This window comes from Entelurus aequoreus, linkage group LG15 (assembly GCF_033978785.1).
Source record: "Entelurus aequoreus isolate RoL-2023_Sb linkage group LG15, RoL_Eaeq_v1.1, whole genome shotgun sequence".
Taxonomy (NCBI): domain Eukaryota; kingdom Metazoa; phylum Chordata; class Actinopteri; order Syngnathiformes; family Syngnathidae; genus Entelurus; species Entelurus aequoreus.
In genome coordinates this window covers 47,736,515-47,755,904 of record NC_084745.1, presented here as the reverse complement: position 1 = coordinate 47,755,904, position 19,390 = coordinate 47,736,515, and the positions used below count along the sequence as shown (strand labels likewise).

The 19,390-nt window shown below is 41.5% G+C and overlaps 1 protein-coding gene across 14 annotated transcripts in view; it reads right to left on the bottom strand.

The window, feature by feature from the left end:
* The window catches only part of si:ch211-285f17.1 (sickle tail protein), a 351,576-nt gene that overhangs the window by 36,121 nt on the left and 296,065 nt on the right, over positions 1-19,390 (bottom strand). For 13 of the 14 annotated variants that reach the window (XR_009821210.1, XM_062021660.1, XM_062021659.1 and 10 more), the window contains 6 exons: positions 16,831-16,911; positions 15,431-15,480; positions 7,094-7,242; positions 6,818-6,993; positions 1,717-1,847; positions 1,460-1,607 (listed from right to left, as the gene is read on the bottom strand). Coding sequence is in view for 13 of the 14 variants with exons in the window: in XM_062021660.1 (XP_061877644.1) it covers positions 1,460-1,607; positions 1,717-1,847; positions 6,818-6,993; positions 7,094-7,242; positions 15,431-15,480; positions 16,831-16,911 (735 nt within the window). In the remaining variant the exon portion in view is untranslated. The remainder of the gene's footprint in view (positions 1-1,459; positions 1,608-1,716; positions 1,848-6,817; positions 6,994-7,093; positions 7,243-15,430; positions 15,481-16,830; positions 16,912-19,390) is intronic. The other variant, XM_062021655.1, reaches the window with a different exon arrangement.

Genomic DNA, 19,390 nt, shown 5'->3' with positions numbered 1-19,390 from the left:
AGACATACTTGATCAACAGCCATACAGGTCACACTGAGGGTAGCGTATAAACAACTTTATCACTGTTACAAATATGCGTCACACTGTGAACCCACACCAAACAAGAATGACAAACACATTTCGGGAGAACATCCGCACCGTAAGTGTTTGATGTGTGGGGGTAGGGTTGGGGGGGCGGGGTTTGGTGGTAGCGGGGGTGTACATTGCAGCCCGGAAGAGTTAGAGCTGCATGGGATTCTGGGTATTGGTTCTGTTGTGTTTATGTTGTGTTACGGTGCGGATGTTCTCCCGAAATGTGTTTGTCATTCTTGTTTGGTGTGGGTTCACAGTGTGGCGCATATTTGTAACAGTGTTTAAGTTGTTTATACGGCCACCCTCAGTGTGACCTGTGTGGCTGTTGAACAAGTATGCCTTGCATTCACTTACGTGTGTGTACAGAAGTCAAATACAAAATGTGACTGGGCTGGCACGCTGTTTGTACAGGTTGTAGAGGGCACTAAAGGCAGTGCCATCACGGCACGCCCTTAATATTGTTGTTTGGGTGAAAATGGACAGAAATTCGAGAGAATGGTTGCCCTGAAATTCCGGAGTCTCCCGGAAAAATCGTGAGGGTTGGTAAGTATGTCGCTGTCAAGCGCCATTCATATAAAACTTGCGGGCCGCACTAACATAAAATGTTCATATTAAGGTGCTGACCGCAAAATAACGTCTCGCGGGCTGCAATTGGCCCGCGGGCCGCGTGTCTGAGACCCCTGGGTAAGAGTGTCCGCCCTGAGATCGGTAGGTTGTGAGTTCAAACCCTGGCCGAGTCATACAGAAGACTATAAAAATGGGACCCATTGCCTCCCTGCTTGGCACTCAGCATCAAGGGTTGGAGGTGGGGGTTAAATCACCAAAAATGATTCCCGGGCGCGGCCACCGCTGCTGCTCACTGCTCCCCTCACCTCCCAGGGGTTGAACAAGGGGACGGGTCAAATGCCGAGGACAAATTTCACCACACCTAGTGTGTGTGTGACAATCATTGGTACTTTAATTAATTTATTTTAATTGTTGTGGGGCAGACTGGCTCGTACGTGCACATGCTAGGTAAACCCTTTCCATTTCCAATAAAAAGTAGCGCATAGTTCTAACTTATATCGGTCAGTAGACTCCATATGGAAGCAGGGGCTTGGCCTGGAGGGGGGAGTCGGCACGTAAATAAGACCGTTCACAAATGGCGCATTCTGAAGAGACAGTCAGAAAGCAGGGTGAAGATGGTCTGTAAATCTAAATCTATGCAAATTTATGACCAAATATCCACCTTTACATGTTATGTAGACCACAAGGAAGTGTTTCAGATGTAGAAAAAACAGAACAGAGGCCAGCCTGCTGGCTGATCTCCATTCCACATTTCCAACTTTCATGCTCCAATACCTTCTCCCCTGATGTCTATCCGGTCTCCTTAAATGTATTCTCCTACCTTCTCAGACTGCTGAGTGTGTCCGTCAGGCTCTTGACTCTTTTCAGCATGCTGTCCAGTTTATGAGGTTCCTCCTTTAAAAACTTTACGGCTTCCACTTCCACTCTGAGGACAGAGCGCATCCTGGTCTGCAGGGTCGGGAACTCTCCTGCACGCAAAACCACATTTCACAGTCAGATTGCAAAAAAGTTGGTTGAGGAAATACCACCAGGACATGTCTTGGGCAAAATAAGCAAGTCCATTATGTACGGTCTTACCTTTGAGTCCTGCCAGAGATTCTCCAACTTTCCTTAGGGTCACCGCCCCCTCTTCCACGTCCTTCAGGGTCACTACTCTGTGAGTCCCTGATGAGTCCTTCTGCAGAGAGACCACGTACTGCTCCAGATCCCTGCATTGCGCCAAGACATGACGGAAAAGACTTCAGCACTAGAACAAAACCTAAGATTTACAAATACAAACCCCGTTTCCATATGAGTTGGGAAATTGTGTTAGATGTAAATATAAACGGAATACAATGATTTGCAAATCATTTTCAACCCATATTCAGTTGAATATGCTACAAAGACAACATATTTGATGTTCAAACTGATAAACATTTTTTTTTTTGCAAATAATCATTAACTTTAGAATTAAATGGCAGCAACACGTGACAAAGAAGTTGGGAAAGGTGGCAATAAATACTGATAAAGTTGAGGAATGCTCATCAAACACTTATTTGGAACATCCCACAGGTGAACAGGCAAATTGGGAACAGGTGGGTGCCATGATTGGGTATAAAAGTAGATTCCATGAAATGCTCAGTCATTCACAAACAAGGATGGAGCGAGGGTCACCACTTTGTCAACAAATGCGTGAGCAAATTGTTGAACAGTTTAAGAAAAACCTTTCTCAACCAGCTATTGCAAGGAATTTAGGGATTTCACCATCTACGGTCCGTAATATCATCAAAGGGTTCAGAGAATCTGGAGAAGTCACTGCACGTAAGCAGCTAAGCCCGTGACCTTCGATCCCTCAGGCTGTACTGCATCAACATGCGACATCAGTGTGTAAAGGATATCACCACATGGGCTCAGGAACACTTCAGAAACCCACTGTCAGTAACTACAGTTGGTCGCTACATCTGTAAGTGCAAGTTAAAACTCTCCTATGCAAGGCGAAAACCGTTTATCAACAACACCCAGAAACGCCGTTGGCTTCGCTGTTCCTGAGCTCATCTAAGGTGGACTGATACAAAGTGGATAAGTGTTCTGTGGTCTGACGAGTCCACATTTCAAATTGTTTTTGGAAACTGTGGACGTCGTGTCCTCCGGACCAAAGAGGAAAAGAACCATCCGGATTGTTATAGGCGCAAAGTTGAAAAGCCAGCATTTGTGATGGTATGTGGGTGTATTAGTGCCCAAGACATGGGTAACTTACACATCAGTGAAGGCACCATTAATGCTGAAAGGTACATACAGGTTTTGGAGCAACATATGTTGCCATCCAAGCAACGTTACCATGGACGCCCCTGCTTATTTCCGCAAGACAATGCCAAGCCACGTGTTACATCAACGTGGCTTCATAGTAAAAGAGTGCGGGTACTAGACTGGCCTGCCTGTAGTCCAGACCTGTCTCCCATTGAAAATGTGTGGCGCATTATGAAGCCTAAAATAGCACAAGGGAGACCCCCGGACTGTTGAACAACTTAAGCTGTACATCAAGCAAGAATGGGAAAGAATTCCACCTGAGAAGCTTCAAAACTGTGTCTCCTCAGTTCCCAAACGTTTACGGAGTGTTGTTAAAAGGAAAGGCCATGTAACACAGTGGTGAACATGCCCTTTCCCAACTACTTTGGCACGTGTTGCAGCCATGAAATTCTAAGTTAATTATTATTTGCAAAAAAAAAAAAAAGTTTATGACTTTGAACATCAAATATGTTGTCTTTGTAGTGCATTCAACTGAATATGGGTTGAAAAGGATTTGCAAATCATTGTATTCGTTTATATTTACATCTAACACAATTTCCCAACTTATATGGAAACGGGGTTTGTACATTCTGGGTGTCTCATTCAGTAAAAACATTTAAAATTCCATTCCGTTTGTTAAGGCGGTCTGTCATAACGTTTTTAGCATTAAATCAGACATAATTGTGAGGTTTTGTATTAGTGTTCCTAAAAATAGATATACCGGCCCCCACATTTTTTCTCTAAATTTGGCCACCGAGTCAAAATAATTGCCCGGGCCCGGTTTATCAGGACTTAGTGTTGGTGGGAACATTGGAATCGAAGGAACATTGGATTGTGAATGAACTAACCTCACATTCGACACAAATACAATGAATTCGACATTAGCCTTTATGTGAAAACATCCCAGAATGAGGTTTAATGAAGAGCCGTATACAACCTCCTGACCTTGCGTTTGGTTCTCTACAAAGACTGGGAGGCACAACACAGTCATCCATCTGAAATGGAGTGACAAGAGTGTTTGTGCCATAACAATAAAAGTGTCCTCGTTGTGTCTGCTTGAACCTGTTCCTGCGGCTCATCGCCACGCAACCGCCATTGTTTACGCACTAAAAACGCCAAGAAGAGTCCGCCCCTCACGTTGACTTCAAGCTGCTTAACTAGCTCTTGATACAATGGGGCCCTCCAAGGGGGAAAGCACCATGTGATAACATTGTGTGGCATGTTGGATTGTGCATAGAAGAGGCCGTGGTTCAATGTGGTCGTGTTCACCCTTGAGTAAAATTCTTTTGTTTAAAGCCTCTGAGGGGCACAGACAATATGCAACTACTCTAACAGCTGCTGGACACGATGACAGACAATTCGGCTCATCAGACGAGAAGTAATGAGGTATTTATAAAAAGTTACAAGTCGGCAAAGATTCACATTCCAAAATGTCCCACTGGCTTTAACGCCCAATTAGTAAGCTTTATTTCCGCCTAATAGGACCCTTTGCTTAGTGGCAGGCGAGAAGACGGTGCCATGGCCCATTTGTCAGGGCGGACTCACAAGAGGCTATTTATACAGTGATGGACTTCGCCACTGGCCTGCGCTCACACCCATCTTTCAATCCATAGTCTACTTGTCTCATCAATTCTATTGTCGTATTATTGCAATTTCCCTAAATTTGTCGATTATTTCCGGACCTCTTCCGATTATGTTGTGGACGTTGATTTGCGATCGCAATAATTAAATTACTTCATTATGACACACACCGATATAGTCAAGTTGTCTTGTCTCATTCACACAAAAGTGTTGTTTCTTTCTGTTATTAATATTTCTGGTTCCTACATTATATATCAATATATATCAATACAGTCTGCAAGGGATACAGTCCGTAAGCACACATGATTGTGCGTGCTGCTGGTCCACTAATAGTACTAACCTTTAACAGTTAATTTTACTCATTTTCATTAATTACTAATTTCTCTGTAACTGTTTTTATATTGTTTTACTTTCTTTTTTATTCAAGAAAAGTTATACATTTACTTATCTTATTTTATTTAATTATTTTTTTTTAAAAGGACCTTATCCTCACCATACCTGGATGTCCAAATTAGGCATAATAATGTGTTAATTCCATGACTGTATATATCGGTATCAGTTGATATCGGTATCGGTAATTAAGAGTTGGACAATATCGGAATATCGGATATCGGCAAAAAAGCCATTATCGGACATCCCTAACTATAACATATACAACATGCTATACGTTTACCAAACAATCTGTCACTCCTAATCGCTAAATCCCATGAAATCTTATACGTCTTGTCTCTTACGTGAATGAGCTAAATAATATTATTGGATATTTTACGGTAATGTGTTAATAATTTCACACATAAGTCGCTCCTGAGTATAAGTCGCACCCCCGGCCAAACTATGAAAAAAACTGCGACTTATAGTCCGAAAAATACGGTAGGTCGATATATAAAATATAAAATATTTTTGTTATTATTTTTGTCAATATTCACAAATTCCGGGAATTTGAGGGCAAAAAAAGGATTTCAATGAGTACTAGATAGTAGTTTTTAATTTTGTGTAGTTATTGTGTACTATTGACTTTGTTTTGATCAAACGATTTTATGTATCGTATTTTTAGGACCATAGGGCGCACCGGATTGTAAGGCGCATTAGAGGGGTTACATTATAATTTTTTTAAACACTTCCTTGTGGTCTACATAACATGTAATGGTGGTTATTTGGTCTAAATGTTGCTTTGGATTATGTTTTACAGATCATCTTCAAGCCGCTTTCTGACAGCCGTTTCGTGGCTGGCCTTATTTAAGTGGCTCCATTTCGACAGCCTCTTCTCCCCGTCATCTTTGTTGTACTTTTAGCGCTTCCTTAGCGAGTTTACTGAAAGCTTAGGTTCCAACCAGACACTTTTCTGTATTAGATATTGCAACAGCGGAGGGTGGACGCCCCACAACAAGAGGATAGAGTAAAAGAAGGAGCTTATAGACTACGGCGGGGACTACAATGGCGGACGCACGCAAATGCAGATCTCAAATACACATCAGTGGGTACCAATAGGTAGGAAAAGTTGGTTTTGCAGACTAGGTCGAAACATAACATCAGATAATATGCCATTTTGGGGTTGGGAGTGCGGGGGTTTGGTGGTAGCGGGGGGTGTATATTGTAGCGTCCCGGAAGAGTTAGTGCTGCAAGGGGTTCTGGGTATTTGTTTTGTTGTGTTTATGTTGTGTTATCGTGCGGATGTTCTTGTTGTTTATACGTCCACCCACAGTGTGACCTGTATGGCTGTTGATCAAGTATGCCTTGCATTCACTTGTGTGTGTGTAAAAGCCGCATATATTATGTGACTGGGCCGGCAGGCTGTTTCTATGGAGGAAAAGCGGACGTGATGACAGGTTGTAGAGGACGCTAAAGGCAGTGCCTTTAAGGCACGCCCCCAACATTGTTGTCCGGGTGGAAATCGGGAGAAATTCGGGAGAATGGTTGCCCCGGGAGATTTTCGGCAGGGTCACTGAAATTCGGGAGGGTTGGCAAGTATGCCCTACGTCTGTGTTTTACCGGATATGTACCGCTCCGTACAGCGGCGTTTTAAAAAGTCATTCATTTTACTTTTTGAAACCGATACCGATAATTTCCGATATTACAATTTAAAGTATTTATCGGCCGATAATATCGGCAGGCCGATAAAATCGGACATCTCTAGTTAATATTGTTAAACAGTCAATAACACTCACCATAAATATTGAAACATTTACATAACAGTTAATAACTGTGATCGTCTCGGTATCGGACGATCTTACTGATTGGTATCAGAATCAGGAGCATAAAACCTTGATTGGAACATCACGCGTACTGACCCAAGTTAATGACGCCAACAGTGATTTGTGAGCAGCCTCCTTACCCGAGCTGTCCTAGCACACGCTCCTCCACGCTCAAGTACTTTTGCCGGTCCTCTTCTACCGAAGCCCTCTGCTTCTGGACCGGGTCGTCCAGACGCCGCATCGCCTCTGCAAGTTTCATGCCGATTTCCTGTTCGGCTCTCTTCAGCTGCACACGCAGTACCTCCTGGTTCTGGAGCTGAGCGGACACAAAGAAACAGGAACATGAACATTAAGCAGACATCCTCCTTATGTTCAGGTTCAAAAATATAAGATGTCAATGGAGAAGCGTTCTTTACCTGCAGCTGTCTCATTTGATGGAGCTGCATCCTGAGGTCAGAGACGTTCTTCCTGAACTGCAGCAGGTTGGCTTTGAAAGGAACCTGGGTCTTGTCTGGGCAAACCACATTGGAGGGATTGCACTTGGCAGGCGGCACTGGTGAGTCACCTGAAATTCGTGGTAGAACTACAATGTATCCCAACAGACATCTTGAGTTCCTCATGCATTGTAATAGGCAAGTGGAGTGGAGGTAGGCGATTCAGAGGGTCATAAAGTCTGCACAAAAATTCATCGGCTGCCCCCTCCCCTCCCTGAAGGATTTACACAACTCCCGTTGCCTCAACAGAGCAAAAAACATCACCAAGGACAGCACACACCCTGGCTTCCACCTGTTCCACCTGCTACCATCGGGCAGGCGCTACAGGTGCATCAGAGCCAGAACAAACAGGCTCAGAGACAGCTTCTTTCCCAGAGCTGTCACCATCTTGAACTCTAACTTATAATAAATAATTCACCCCTATACAATATCCTACCCTAATACCCTACTGTGCAATATTACTCTTCGAGTGCAACACATCCGACACTGATTGTTATCACTCCGGTACTCTTGTCTTGTTCTGTATATTCTACAGTATTTTGTACATTGTTTTGTATATTGTACATGATTGCTTATTATTTTTTATTGGATAGTAGTCTATTTATTTCAATTCTTAGTTTTATCTTCATTACTTCTTGTGTAATTTATTTTTATCCCATATTTGTTCCCACTACCGCACCTTAAGTTGGAGTCCTTAATCTCGTTATATGCAAATATAATGACAATAAAGTCCATTCTATTCTATTCCATTCTAGTGGGGACTTTTTTGTCCTTTGAATTGATGTATTATGATGTAAATGTGTTCATGTTTGAAATAAACTAAAAGAAAGAAAGAAAAAGAAAGAAAGAATTACATTTTTGCTCTATTTTTGGCAATGACTTTGGTTGTGTTACTCTACAATAGCTACAGCAGGGGTGCCCAAAGTGCGGTACAGGGGCCATCTGTGGCCCGTGACTCCTTTGTCATCGGCCTGAGGCACGTTAAAAAACACCAGCAAAAATTGGGAAAACAGCAAGAAACTTAAAGGCCTACTGAAAGCCACTACTACCGACCACGCAGTCTGATAGTTTATATATCAATGATGAAATCTTAACATTGCAACACATGCCAATACGGCCGGGTTAACTTATAAAGTGCAATTTTAAATTTCCCGCCACACTTCCGCTTGAAAACGTTTTATTATGCGGACGTATGCGTGTGACGTCACGAGGGCAAAGGAAGTATTCGGAGCCGTAGAATCCTATACAAAAAGCTCTGTTTTTATTTCATAATTCCACAGTATTCTGGACATCTGTGTTGGTGAATCTTTTGCAATTTGTTTAATGAACAATGGAGGCTGCAAAGAAGAACGTTGTAGGTGGGATCGGTGTATTAGCGGCTGGCTGTAGCAACACAACAAGGACTACTTAATTGGATAGCAGACGCCTAGCCGATGCTAGCCGCCAACCCCCCCTTTGTCGCGCCGTCGATCGCTGGAACGCAGGTGAGCACGGGTGTTGAGAAGCAGATGAGGGGTGGCTGGCGTAGGTGGAGCGCTAATGTTTTTATCATAGCTCTGTGAGGTCCGGTTGCTAAGTTGCTAAGTTAGCTTCAGCGTCGTTATCAAAAGCATTGTTAAGCTTTGCCAGGCTGAGAATTATTAACTGTGTAGTTACATGTCCATGGTTTAATAGTATTGTTGATCTTCTGTCTATCCTTCCAGTCAGGGATTTATGTATTTTGTTTCTATCTGCATTTGAGAACGATGCTATCACGTTAGCTCAGTAGCTAAGTGTGTCACCGATGTATTGTCGTGGAGATAAAAGTCACTGTGAATGTCCATTTCGTGTGCTCGACTCTCATTTTCAAGAGGATGTAGTATCCGAGGTGGTTTAAAATACAAATCCGTGATCCACAATAGAAAAAGGACAGAGTGTGGAATCCAATGAGCCAGCTTGCACCTAAGTTACGGTCAGAGCGAAAAAAGATATGTCCTGCACTGCCTCTAGTTCTTCACTCTAACGTTCCTCATCTACGAATCTTTCATCCTCGCTGAAATTAATGGGGTAATCGTTGCTTTGTCGCTCCGAATCTCTCTCGCTCCATTGTAAACAAAGGGGAATTGTGAGGAATATTACCTCCTGTGACGTCACGCTACTTCCGGTACAGGCAAGGCTTTTTTTTATCAGCGAGCAAAAGTTGCGAACTTTATCGTCGATTTTCTCTACTAAATCCTTTCAGCAAAAATATGGCAATATCGCGAAATGATCAAGTATGACACATAGAATGGATCTGCTATTCCCGTTTAAATTTAAAAAAATCATTTCAGTAGGCCTTTAATGAGAAAAAGCCAAAATGTTGAAATTAGTCAATAATAACGACACAGAGCTTTGTCTTTAAAACAAAACAAAATAAACCAAAAATATATACTTATATATATTATACACACACATATAAAACATAGAAGACGCAGGGGTAGATCTTGCTTTGGTTTTTGGCTGAGGCCAGGGATCTTGGGCTCGAAAAGGTCGGTGACCACTGTTTTAAGGTAAAAACTTGGCAGTTCAGGCGCCATAAAATTTACGGTGTTTTTAAACCGAATCACTGTAAATTTAAAAATGCTACCGCTGTTATATTTATGGAAAAAGTCCGGTGACTGAGGTTTTTTTTTTTACCATAACCCCCCCCCCCCTGCAAAATCTGTGGTCATTATTTTTACAGTGCATTACTATAAACTTAAAAGAAATACCATTTTTAATGTCACAGTAAAATTCTGGCAACTGAGCTACCATTTTTTTAAAGTAAAAAATCTACTGGCTATTCTTTTTAGAGTTTTATTATTATTAAGCAATTTCAGTAGTACAGTATTATTGTAAAAACACAATGATATCATATCTCGGCCATTGATAATGGTCGTCCCTTGTGTATCGCTGTTTATTGGCAATCGAAATAAGTGAATTTCCGAGAAACAGGAATTATTGTTTGTAAATTACATATTTTCCCAGATGGAGCACAAAAAAAAGTTTACGACCTACTAGATATGGGTTTATATCAGACAAAACATAACACTTGAATTAACACGCCTATAGTCACCTTCCCACTCTTTTTACGCCAAATAGTTGACATAATAATAGAAAATAAGACACTTACATGTATTGTAGTACATATAAAATATAACGTACAGTAATATTATAGACTCAAACACACACGGTTTTAAAGTCGGATGTAGTGTTGTCCTGATACCAATATTTTGGTACCGGTACCAAAATGTATTTCGGTACTTTTCTAAATAAAGGGCACCACTAAAAAATTGCACTATTGGCTTATATTAACAAAAAATCTTAGGGTACATTAAACATATGTTTCTTATTGCAAGTTTGTCCTTAAATAAAATAATGAACATACAAGCCAACTTGTCTTTTATTAGTAGTAAGCAAACAAAGGCTCCTAATTTAGTCTGCTGACATATGCAGTAACATATTGTGTCATTTTCCATTCTATTATTTTGTCAACATTGCTAAGGACATGTGGTAGAAAATGAATTATTAATCTACTTGTTCATTTACTGTTAATATCTGCTTACTTTCTATTTTAACATGTTCTATCTACACTTCTGTTCAAATTTAATAATCACTTATTCTTCTGTTGTTTGGATACTTTACATTAGTTTTGAATGATACTACAAATTTGGGTATCAATCCGATACCAAGTAGTTACAGGATCATACATTGGTCATATTCAAAGTCCTCATGTGTCCAGGGACATATTTCCTGAGCTTATAAACATAATATGAACTTGAAAAAAACGAAAAAAGATTTTGTGATGCTAAAAATTATCGGTGTAATCATAGTGGTATTGACTAGATACACTCTTGTACTTGGTATCATTACATTGGATGTCAGGTGTAGATCCACCAATGATGTTTGTTTACATTCAGGTACGGAGTCATTAGCGGTGACGCCGGTGAGCTATTCTATTCTCCTACGGTGTGTAGTGAAGAATGTTTAGCTATTCCTCGTCCTGCAGGGATGATACTTGTAAGAAACTTACTTTCTTTGTCGCCATGGAGACGAGGATTAGTGATTTAGAAGTAGCAACACTGCAAACTGCGGATGGACTTTAGCTGTAACTAGCTAGCCATGTCTTAAAGCACCTCTTCCTGAGGGTGTTTCAGTGTTATAACTTCACCTTTATCGTTAGTTTTTAAACCAAAATGCATCCGTTCTCCCTTTTCTGTCTACACACTGTCTGATTGTAAGTACTCCGTGATTGTGCGCTGCCGAACATGCTCCTCTGCTCGTGAACCAGCAATGTCACAACGTGACGACGACGGGGGCGTGGGGCACCGGTACTTTTTAGAGGCGGTATAGTACCGAATGTGATTCATTAGTATCACGGTACTATACTAATACCGGTATACCGTACAATCCTAGTCTGATGACGCTGATGATCCACTGGTCGATGCATGTTATTTTAATTTAATTTAGCAATTTTTATGCTTCAAAATGCTTAATTTGGGCCGAACAATTTACTTAACCTTTAGGGATTCCCCAAATATGGTGAATGTTAAAGATCCTGGGGGACCCAAAAAGGGTCTCAGTCTTAAGAGTAGGTCATATATTATTATTTTGTTTTACTATCAAATAAAGATGTCCGATAATGGCTTTTTTGCCGATATCCGATATTGTCCAACTCTTAATTACCGATTCCGATATCAACCGATACCGATATATACAGTCGTGGAATTAACACATTATTATGCCTAATTTTGTTGTGATGCCCCGCTGGATGCATTAAACAATGTAACAAGGTTTTCCAAAATAAATCAACTCAAGTTATGGAAAAAAAATGCCAACATGGCACTGCCATATTTATTATTGAAGTCACAAAGTGCATTATTTTTTTTAACATGCCTCAAAACAGCAGCTTGGAATTTGGGACATGCATGAGGAGATTGAGGTGGTGGTGGTGGTGGTGGTGGGGGGGGGGGGGGGGGTAAGGTGGGGGGTAGGTGGTAGCGGGGGATGTATATTGTAGCGTCCCGGAAGAGTTAGTGCTGCAAGGGGTTATGGGTATTTGTTCTGTTGTGTTTATGTTGTGTTACGGTGCGGATGTTCTCCCGAAATGTGTTTGTCATTCTTGTTTGGTGTGGGTTCACAGTGTGGCGCATATTTGTAACAGTGTTAAAGTTGTTTATACGGGTACCCTCAGTGTGACCTGTATGGCTGTTGACCAAGTACGCCTTGCATTCCCTTGTGTGTGTGAAAAGCCGTAGATATTATGTGACTGGGCCGGCACGCAAAGGCAGTGCCTTTAAGGTTTATTGGCGCTCTGTACTTCTCTCTACGTCCTTTTACACAGCGGTGTTTTAAAAAGTCATACATTTTACTTTTTGAAACCAATACCGATAATTTCCGATATTACATTTTAAAGCATTATCGGCCGATAATATCGGCAGTGCGATATAATCGGACATCCCTACTATCAAAACATGCATTACATTTGCTTAAACATGCATACGCTTGACTGATAGTCGGCTGTAGTCAAAAGAGAAACAGCACAGAACTGTGATATGATCTTTTTAATACATATGCATTATTTTGAAAAACAGCAATAGAGTGAAGTCGCAAAATTTGCCGCAAAATGTCACCCGACACGTTCAAGCAATAATTTTCAATTGTTTGAGGCCGGTGAAACAATGTTATCTACATGCCCACAGGCAACACAGGGCTTCAGGAAGTGTTCGGCGTACGTTTAAAAACACAATCTGTCTCTGGGGAAAATAAACGTGTGTCTTGACAATGCTAAAAGCCGTGAGACGCCTGCTTATCTTCCCGGCTGACTGACAGCCGCCCCGACTTGAAGCGCGGGTTCCAAAGTACACAACTGCTGGCGACCGAATGTCAACCAGAGTTCAGGATGTTTAAGCAAATGAGGGATAACAAAAGGAGTTTGTCCGAATGTGTCTGTCAAGGCGACGAGGAGAGCACATGCCAAGCAGTAAAAGAGATTCAAATCATGTAATCACTGAGGTGTTTGTGTTCCGCAAACAATTAGTAACTTGGAAATAACTATCTGAGCACTGCACACTTTTTGTTTTCTCCGTGTTAGGGATGCAACCACTATAGATTTTGACTGTACTCACAATTATCACCATTATTATGCATTAATTAAATTCACAACAAAAAAAAATTATAAAACTTTACATTCCTTAGAGATTATAATGTGTTACTTATTATTGTCGGAAACAACAGTAATCAAATAATACTGTAGGAGTAAGAGTACAAAATAATAAATAAAAACAAAGACTATTAATATTAATAAATTAATTCATTAATAATTGTTTTATTCATTTAAGACTAGGATTAATTTTCTTGATCCCAGTGTAAAATGTTTCTCATCTGGGTAAAATGTAGAGATGTCCGATAATGGCTTTTTTGCCGATATTCCGATATTGTCCAACTCTTAATTTCCGATTCCGATATCAACCGATACCGATATATACAGTCGTGGAATTACCACATTATTATGCCTAATTTTGTTGTGATGCCCCGCTGGACGCATTAAACAATGTAACAAGGTTTTCCAAAATAAATCAACTCAAGTTATGGGAAAAAAAATGCCAACATGGCACTGTCATATTTATTATTGAAGTCACAAAGTGCTTTTTTTTTTATAACACGCCTCAAAGTAGCAGCTTGGAATTTGGGACATGCTCTCCCTGAGAGAGCATGAGGAGGTTGAGGTGGGCGAGGTTGGCGGGTAGCGGGGGGTGTATATTGTAGCGTCCCGGAAGAGTTAGTGCTGCAAGGGGTTCTGGGTATTTGTTCTTTTGTGTTTATGTTGTGTTACGGTGCGGATGTTCTCCCGAAATGTGTTTGTCATTAATGTTTGGTGTGGGTTCACAGTGTGGCGCATATTTGTAACAGTGTTAAAGTTGTTTATACGGACACCCTCAGTGTGACCTGCATGGCTGTTGACCAAGTATGGATGGCATTCACTTGTGTGTGTGAAAAGTCGTAGATATTATGTGACTGGGCCGGCACGCAAAGGCAGTGCCTTTAAGGTTTATTGGCGCTCTGTACTTCTCCCTACGTCCGTGTACACAGCGGAATTTTAAAAAGTCATACATTTTACTTTTTGAAACCGATACCGATAATTTCCGATATTACATTTTAAAGCATTTATCGTCCGATAATATCGGCAGTCCGATGTATTTTATTATTTTTTTCGCTGCAAAACTTTTAAACGTTCGGCTCTACCGGGCATTGTGAGCTTCCAAAAAAATAGATAAAAAAAATCTTAGAATACCCAGAATTCCCGTCTTTTCCGGATAATTTTTCCCCATTGAAAATGAATGGGCCATTTTTTGAACTTGCATAATTTTCACATTTCTCAACCGATTTCGAACCGTTCCACCATCCACACACTCCGCTCACCTAGAAAAATCAAACTACCGTTTTCCAAGTTTAAAAAAATTCCAGGAATTCCCAGAATTCCCAGTTTTCACCTCTTGCTGGAAAGTTTTCACAGTCCACATTTTTCAACCGTGGACTGTTGAAAAGGACTGAGACAAACGGTGTATTGGAGGTTTTACCATTAAATAACTGTGACATTTTTAATCATGATTAATAGTCCATCCATCCATCCATCTTCTTCCGCTTATCCGAGGTCGCGTCGCGGGGGAAGCAGCCTAAGCAGGGACGCCCAGACCTTCCTCTCCCCAGCCACTTCGTCTAGCTCCTCCCGGGGGATCCCGAGGCGTTCCCAGGCCAGCCGGGAGACATAGTCTTCCCAACGTGTCCTGGGTCTTCCCCGTGGCCTCCTACCGGTTGGACGTGCCTTAAACACCTCCCTAGGGAGGCGTTCAGGTGGCATCCTGACCAGATGCCCGAACCACCTCATCTGGCTCCTCTCCATGTGGAGGAGCAGCGGCTTTACTTTGAGCTCCCCCCGGATGACAGAGCTTCTCACCCTATCTCTAAGGGAGAGACCCGCCACCCGGCGGAGGAAACTCATTTCGGCCGCTTGTACCCGTGATCTTGTCATTTCGGTCATAACCCAAAGCTCATGACCATAGGTGAAGATGGGAACGTAGATCGACCGGTAAATTGAGAGCTTTGCCTTCCGGCTCAGCTCCTTCTTCACCACAACGGATCGATACAGCGTCCGCATTACTGAAGACGCCACATCGATCCGCCTGTTGATCTCATGATTAATAGTAAAACCGGTTAATGGTCTCATCCCGTTTACAGGACATAAAGGGGACCTTTACTCACCTGAGCTGTGTGCACTGTGAGCTGGAGACGACGTCTTTGAGGTTTTCTCACTGCAGCCACAAAAGACAATAGTCAGAATGTGTGCATTAAAAAAAAGCCCAATATTTAACTCAGGTTAGGGTGAGTAAAGACAGACACATTACGGCTGAGTATGATGGGAATAGTCTGACAAGCCAAGGTTAAAATGATGTTAATGATGTTAAACGTTTGACACATCACAAATGTATTGCAGTCACAAAACATTTTTTATTACATATATTAATTTAGGGACTCCACAGAAGAAGTTAGTAAGCAGTCAGACAAACTGTAGCCACATTTGAAAAAGAAGAACATGTCTTTTGTTTGGTTTCCCTCAATTATTCATATATATATATATATGTACAAAACCCAAAACCAGTGAAGTTGGCACGCCATGTAAATGGTAAATAAAAACAGAATACAATGATTTGCAAATCATTTTCAACCTATATTCAATTGAATAGACTGCAAAGACAAGATATTTAATGTTCGAACTGAAAAACTTAAATTTTTGCAATTATGAGCTCCTTTGCAATTTGATGCCTGCAACATGTTTCAAAAAAGCTGGCACAAGTAACAAAAAAGACTGAGAAATGAAATGCTCAGTCATTCACAAACAAGGACGGGGCGAGGGTCACCACTTTCTGAACAAATGCGTGAGCAAATTGTCCAACAGTTTAAAAACTACATTTCCCAACCAGCTATTGCAAGGAATTTTGGGATTTAACCATCTACGGTCTGTAATATCATCAAAAGGTTCAGAGAATCCGAAGAAATCACTGCACATAAGCGGCAAGCCTGAAAACCAACATTGAATGCCCGTGACCTTCGATCCCTCAGGCGAAAGTGCATCAAAAAGCGACATCAGTGTGTAAAGGATATCACCACATGGGCTCAGGAACACTTCAGAAAACCACTGTCAGTAACTACAGTCGGTCGCTACATTTGTAAGTGCAAGTTAAAACGCTACTATGCAAAGCGAAATCAATTTATCAACAACACCCAGAAACGCCGCCGGCTTCGCTGGGCCCGAGCTCATCTAAGATAGACTGATGCAAAGTGAAAAAGTGTTCTGTGGTCTGACGAATCCACATTTCAAATTGTGCAAACTTTTTTGCAATGTGTTGCTGCCATTAAATTCTAAGTTCATGATTATTTGCCCCCCAGAAAAAGAAGTTTCTCAGTTCGAACATTACATATCTTGTCTTTGCTGGGTATTCAATTGAATATAAGTTGAAAAGGATTAGCAAATCATTGTATTCTGTTTTTATGTACGATTTACACAACCTGCCAAATTCACTGGTTTTGGGTTTTGTATATATATATCCATTATAGCCTGTGTTCATGTCCTGACTATACTGACCTAAACTTCAGTTGCTTACCTGGCAGGCCCCTTTAAAAGTGCATGCTGAACAAGGCCAGTCAAGCTGGCAATCTGCTGCTCCATTGCCTTCATTCGCTCTCTGCAGAAACAGCAGAACATTCTACTTTTAACACTGAGGCCTACTATAACCTTCTCAAGTTAACGAGCCCTGATATTGCAGGGAATATTGTCTTGACTCTGTCCTGGAATTACCCCTGCGCAGCAAGATAGGGGTTTCTCTTTTCGGCGCGACTTTGGATGTTGAGGAATAACACCGACATCAGAGCGATGTGTCGTTTTTAACCTACGACAGCTCTGACTTGACTGTTCAATTTAAGCAGCACAACCAACTTATTCCAGCAACTGAAACAGAAGCGTCCATACGGGTGGTGGAGAGATGCAACTCTTTAGGCGGAAAACACCAACACAACAACCATCAAACTCCCGCTAAAAAGCAGCTTATTGTGGTGGAATCGTTCACTCAAAGTACCATGTACGGTAAGAAACAAGCACGGTGGAGTGCGATCACTATCCACTCCCGAACTATAGACCAGGGTTATTCAACTGGTGGCCTGGGAATGACACCGTACCGGCCTCTGAGTTCAGTTCAAAACCTGGGAGACAAACATTTTAGCATCAAATTTCTAAAAACACAAGAGTGCTTCTGTTATATAGAGGAACTCGAACCACTGTACACACATTGGCAGATCCTTGCATTGACATTTTAACCCTGCTCGCAAACAGAACACAGGCATGGGAAATTTCCACAAAAACAGTTTTAAACATTCATTTTCACGTCAAAATATCACTTACGCGCATACTTGCCAACCCTCCCGAATTTTCCGGGAGACTCACGAATTTCAGTGCCTATCCCGAAAATCTCCCAGGGAAACCATTGTCCCGAATTTCTCCCGATTTCCAGCCAGACAACCGACCACGCAGTCTGATTTCATTGTTTATATATCAATGATGAAATCTTAACATTGCAACACATGCCAATACGGCCGAGTTAACTTATAAAGTGCAATTTAAAATTTCCCGCTAAACTTCCGGTTGAAAACGTCTATGTATGATGACGTATGCGCGTGACGTCAATGGTTGAAACGGAAGTATTCGGACACATTGTATCCAATACAAAAAGCTCTGTTTTCATCGCAAAATTCCACAGTATTCTGGACATCTGTGTTGGTGAATATTTTGCAATTTGTTTAATGAACAATGAAGACTGCAAAGAAGAAAGCTGTAGGTGGGATCGGTGTATTAGCGGTTGGCTGCAGCAACACAACCAGGAGGACTTTGACTTGGATAGCAGACGCGCTATCCGACGCTAGCCGCCGACCGCATCCATGATCGGGTGAAGTCCTTCGCTCCGTAGCTAAAGTGCTTCACCGATGTATTGTCGTGGAGATAAAAGTCACTGTGAATGTCCATTTCGCGTTCTCGGCTCTCATTTTCAAGAGGATATAGTATCCGAGGTGGTTTAAAATACAAATCCGTGATCCACAATAGAAAAAGGAGAAAGTGTGGAATCAGTTACGGTCAGAGCGAAAAAAGATACGTCCTGCACTGCACTCTAATCCTTCACTCTCATGTTCCTCATCCACAAATCTTTCATCCTCGCTCAAATTAATGGGGTAATCGTCGCTTTCTCGGTCCGAATCGCTCTCGCTGCATTAAAAACAATGGGGAAATGTGAGGAGCCTTTCAACCTGCGACGTCACGCTACTTCCGGTACAGGCAAGGCTTTTTTTTTATCAGCGACCAAAAGTTGCGAACTTTATCGTCGATGTTCTCTACTAAATCCTTTCAGCAAAAATATGGCAATATCGCGAAATGATCAAGTATGACACATAGAATGGATCTGCTATCCCCGTTTAAATAAAAAAAAATCATTTCAGTAGGCCTTTAAAGGCACTGCCTTTAGCGTCCTCTCTCACCTGAAAAGGAGACTATTATATATGTCTCCGTTATCCATAGGTTTATCTATAACCCATAAAGTAGGCAGGCACGGAGCTATTTCTCAGCGTGTGTTTATTCCAGCCGGCACGTTAATACAACATCTGGATTCCCATCATGCATTGCTTCAAAACTACGGCAAGTAGTAATGTCCAAAAACATAACAGAGACGAAGCAGAAGAACGAAGAACAGACAGTCATGGCCCGAGACAAAGATGGCTATGCTGATAGCTGCAAGCAACATCCCGTTCTCATTTGCGGATGTTTTCAACAAATCCGTGAAGGATATGTTTCCGGATTCAGAGATCGCTCGCCAGTACTCAAATGGCAGAACAAAGGCTACTCAAATAGTGAAAGGTAAGTGTTATTTATTTTTTAAGTAAGCAGCAAGTACAGTACAGTCAGTAGAACAACTGTGTTTTCATAACTGTTAACTGTACTATATATATATACACTACCGTTCAAAAGTTTGGGGTCACCCAAACAATTTTGTGGAATAGCCTTCATTTCTAAAAACAAGAATAGACTGTCGAGTTTCAGATGAAAGTTCTCTTTTTCTGGCCATTTTGAGCGTTTAATTGACCCCACAAATGTGATGCTCCAGAAACTCAATCTGCTCAAAG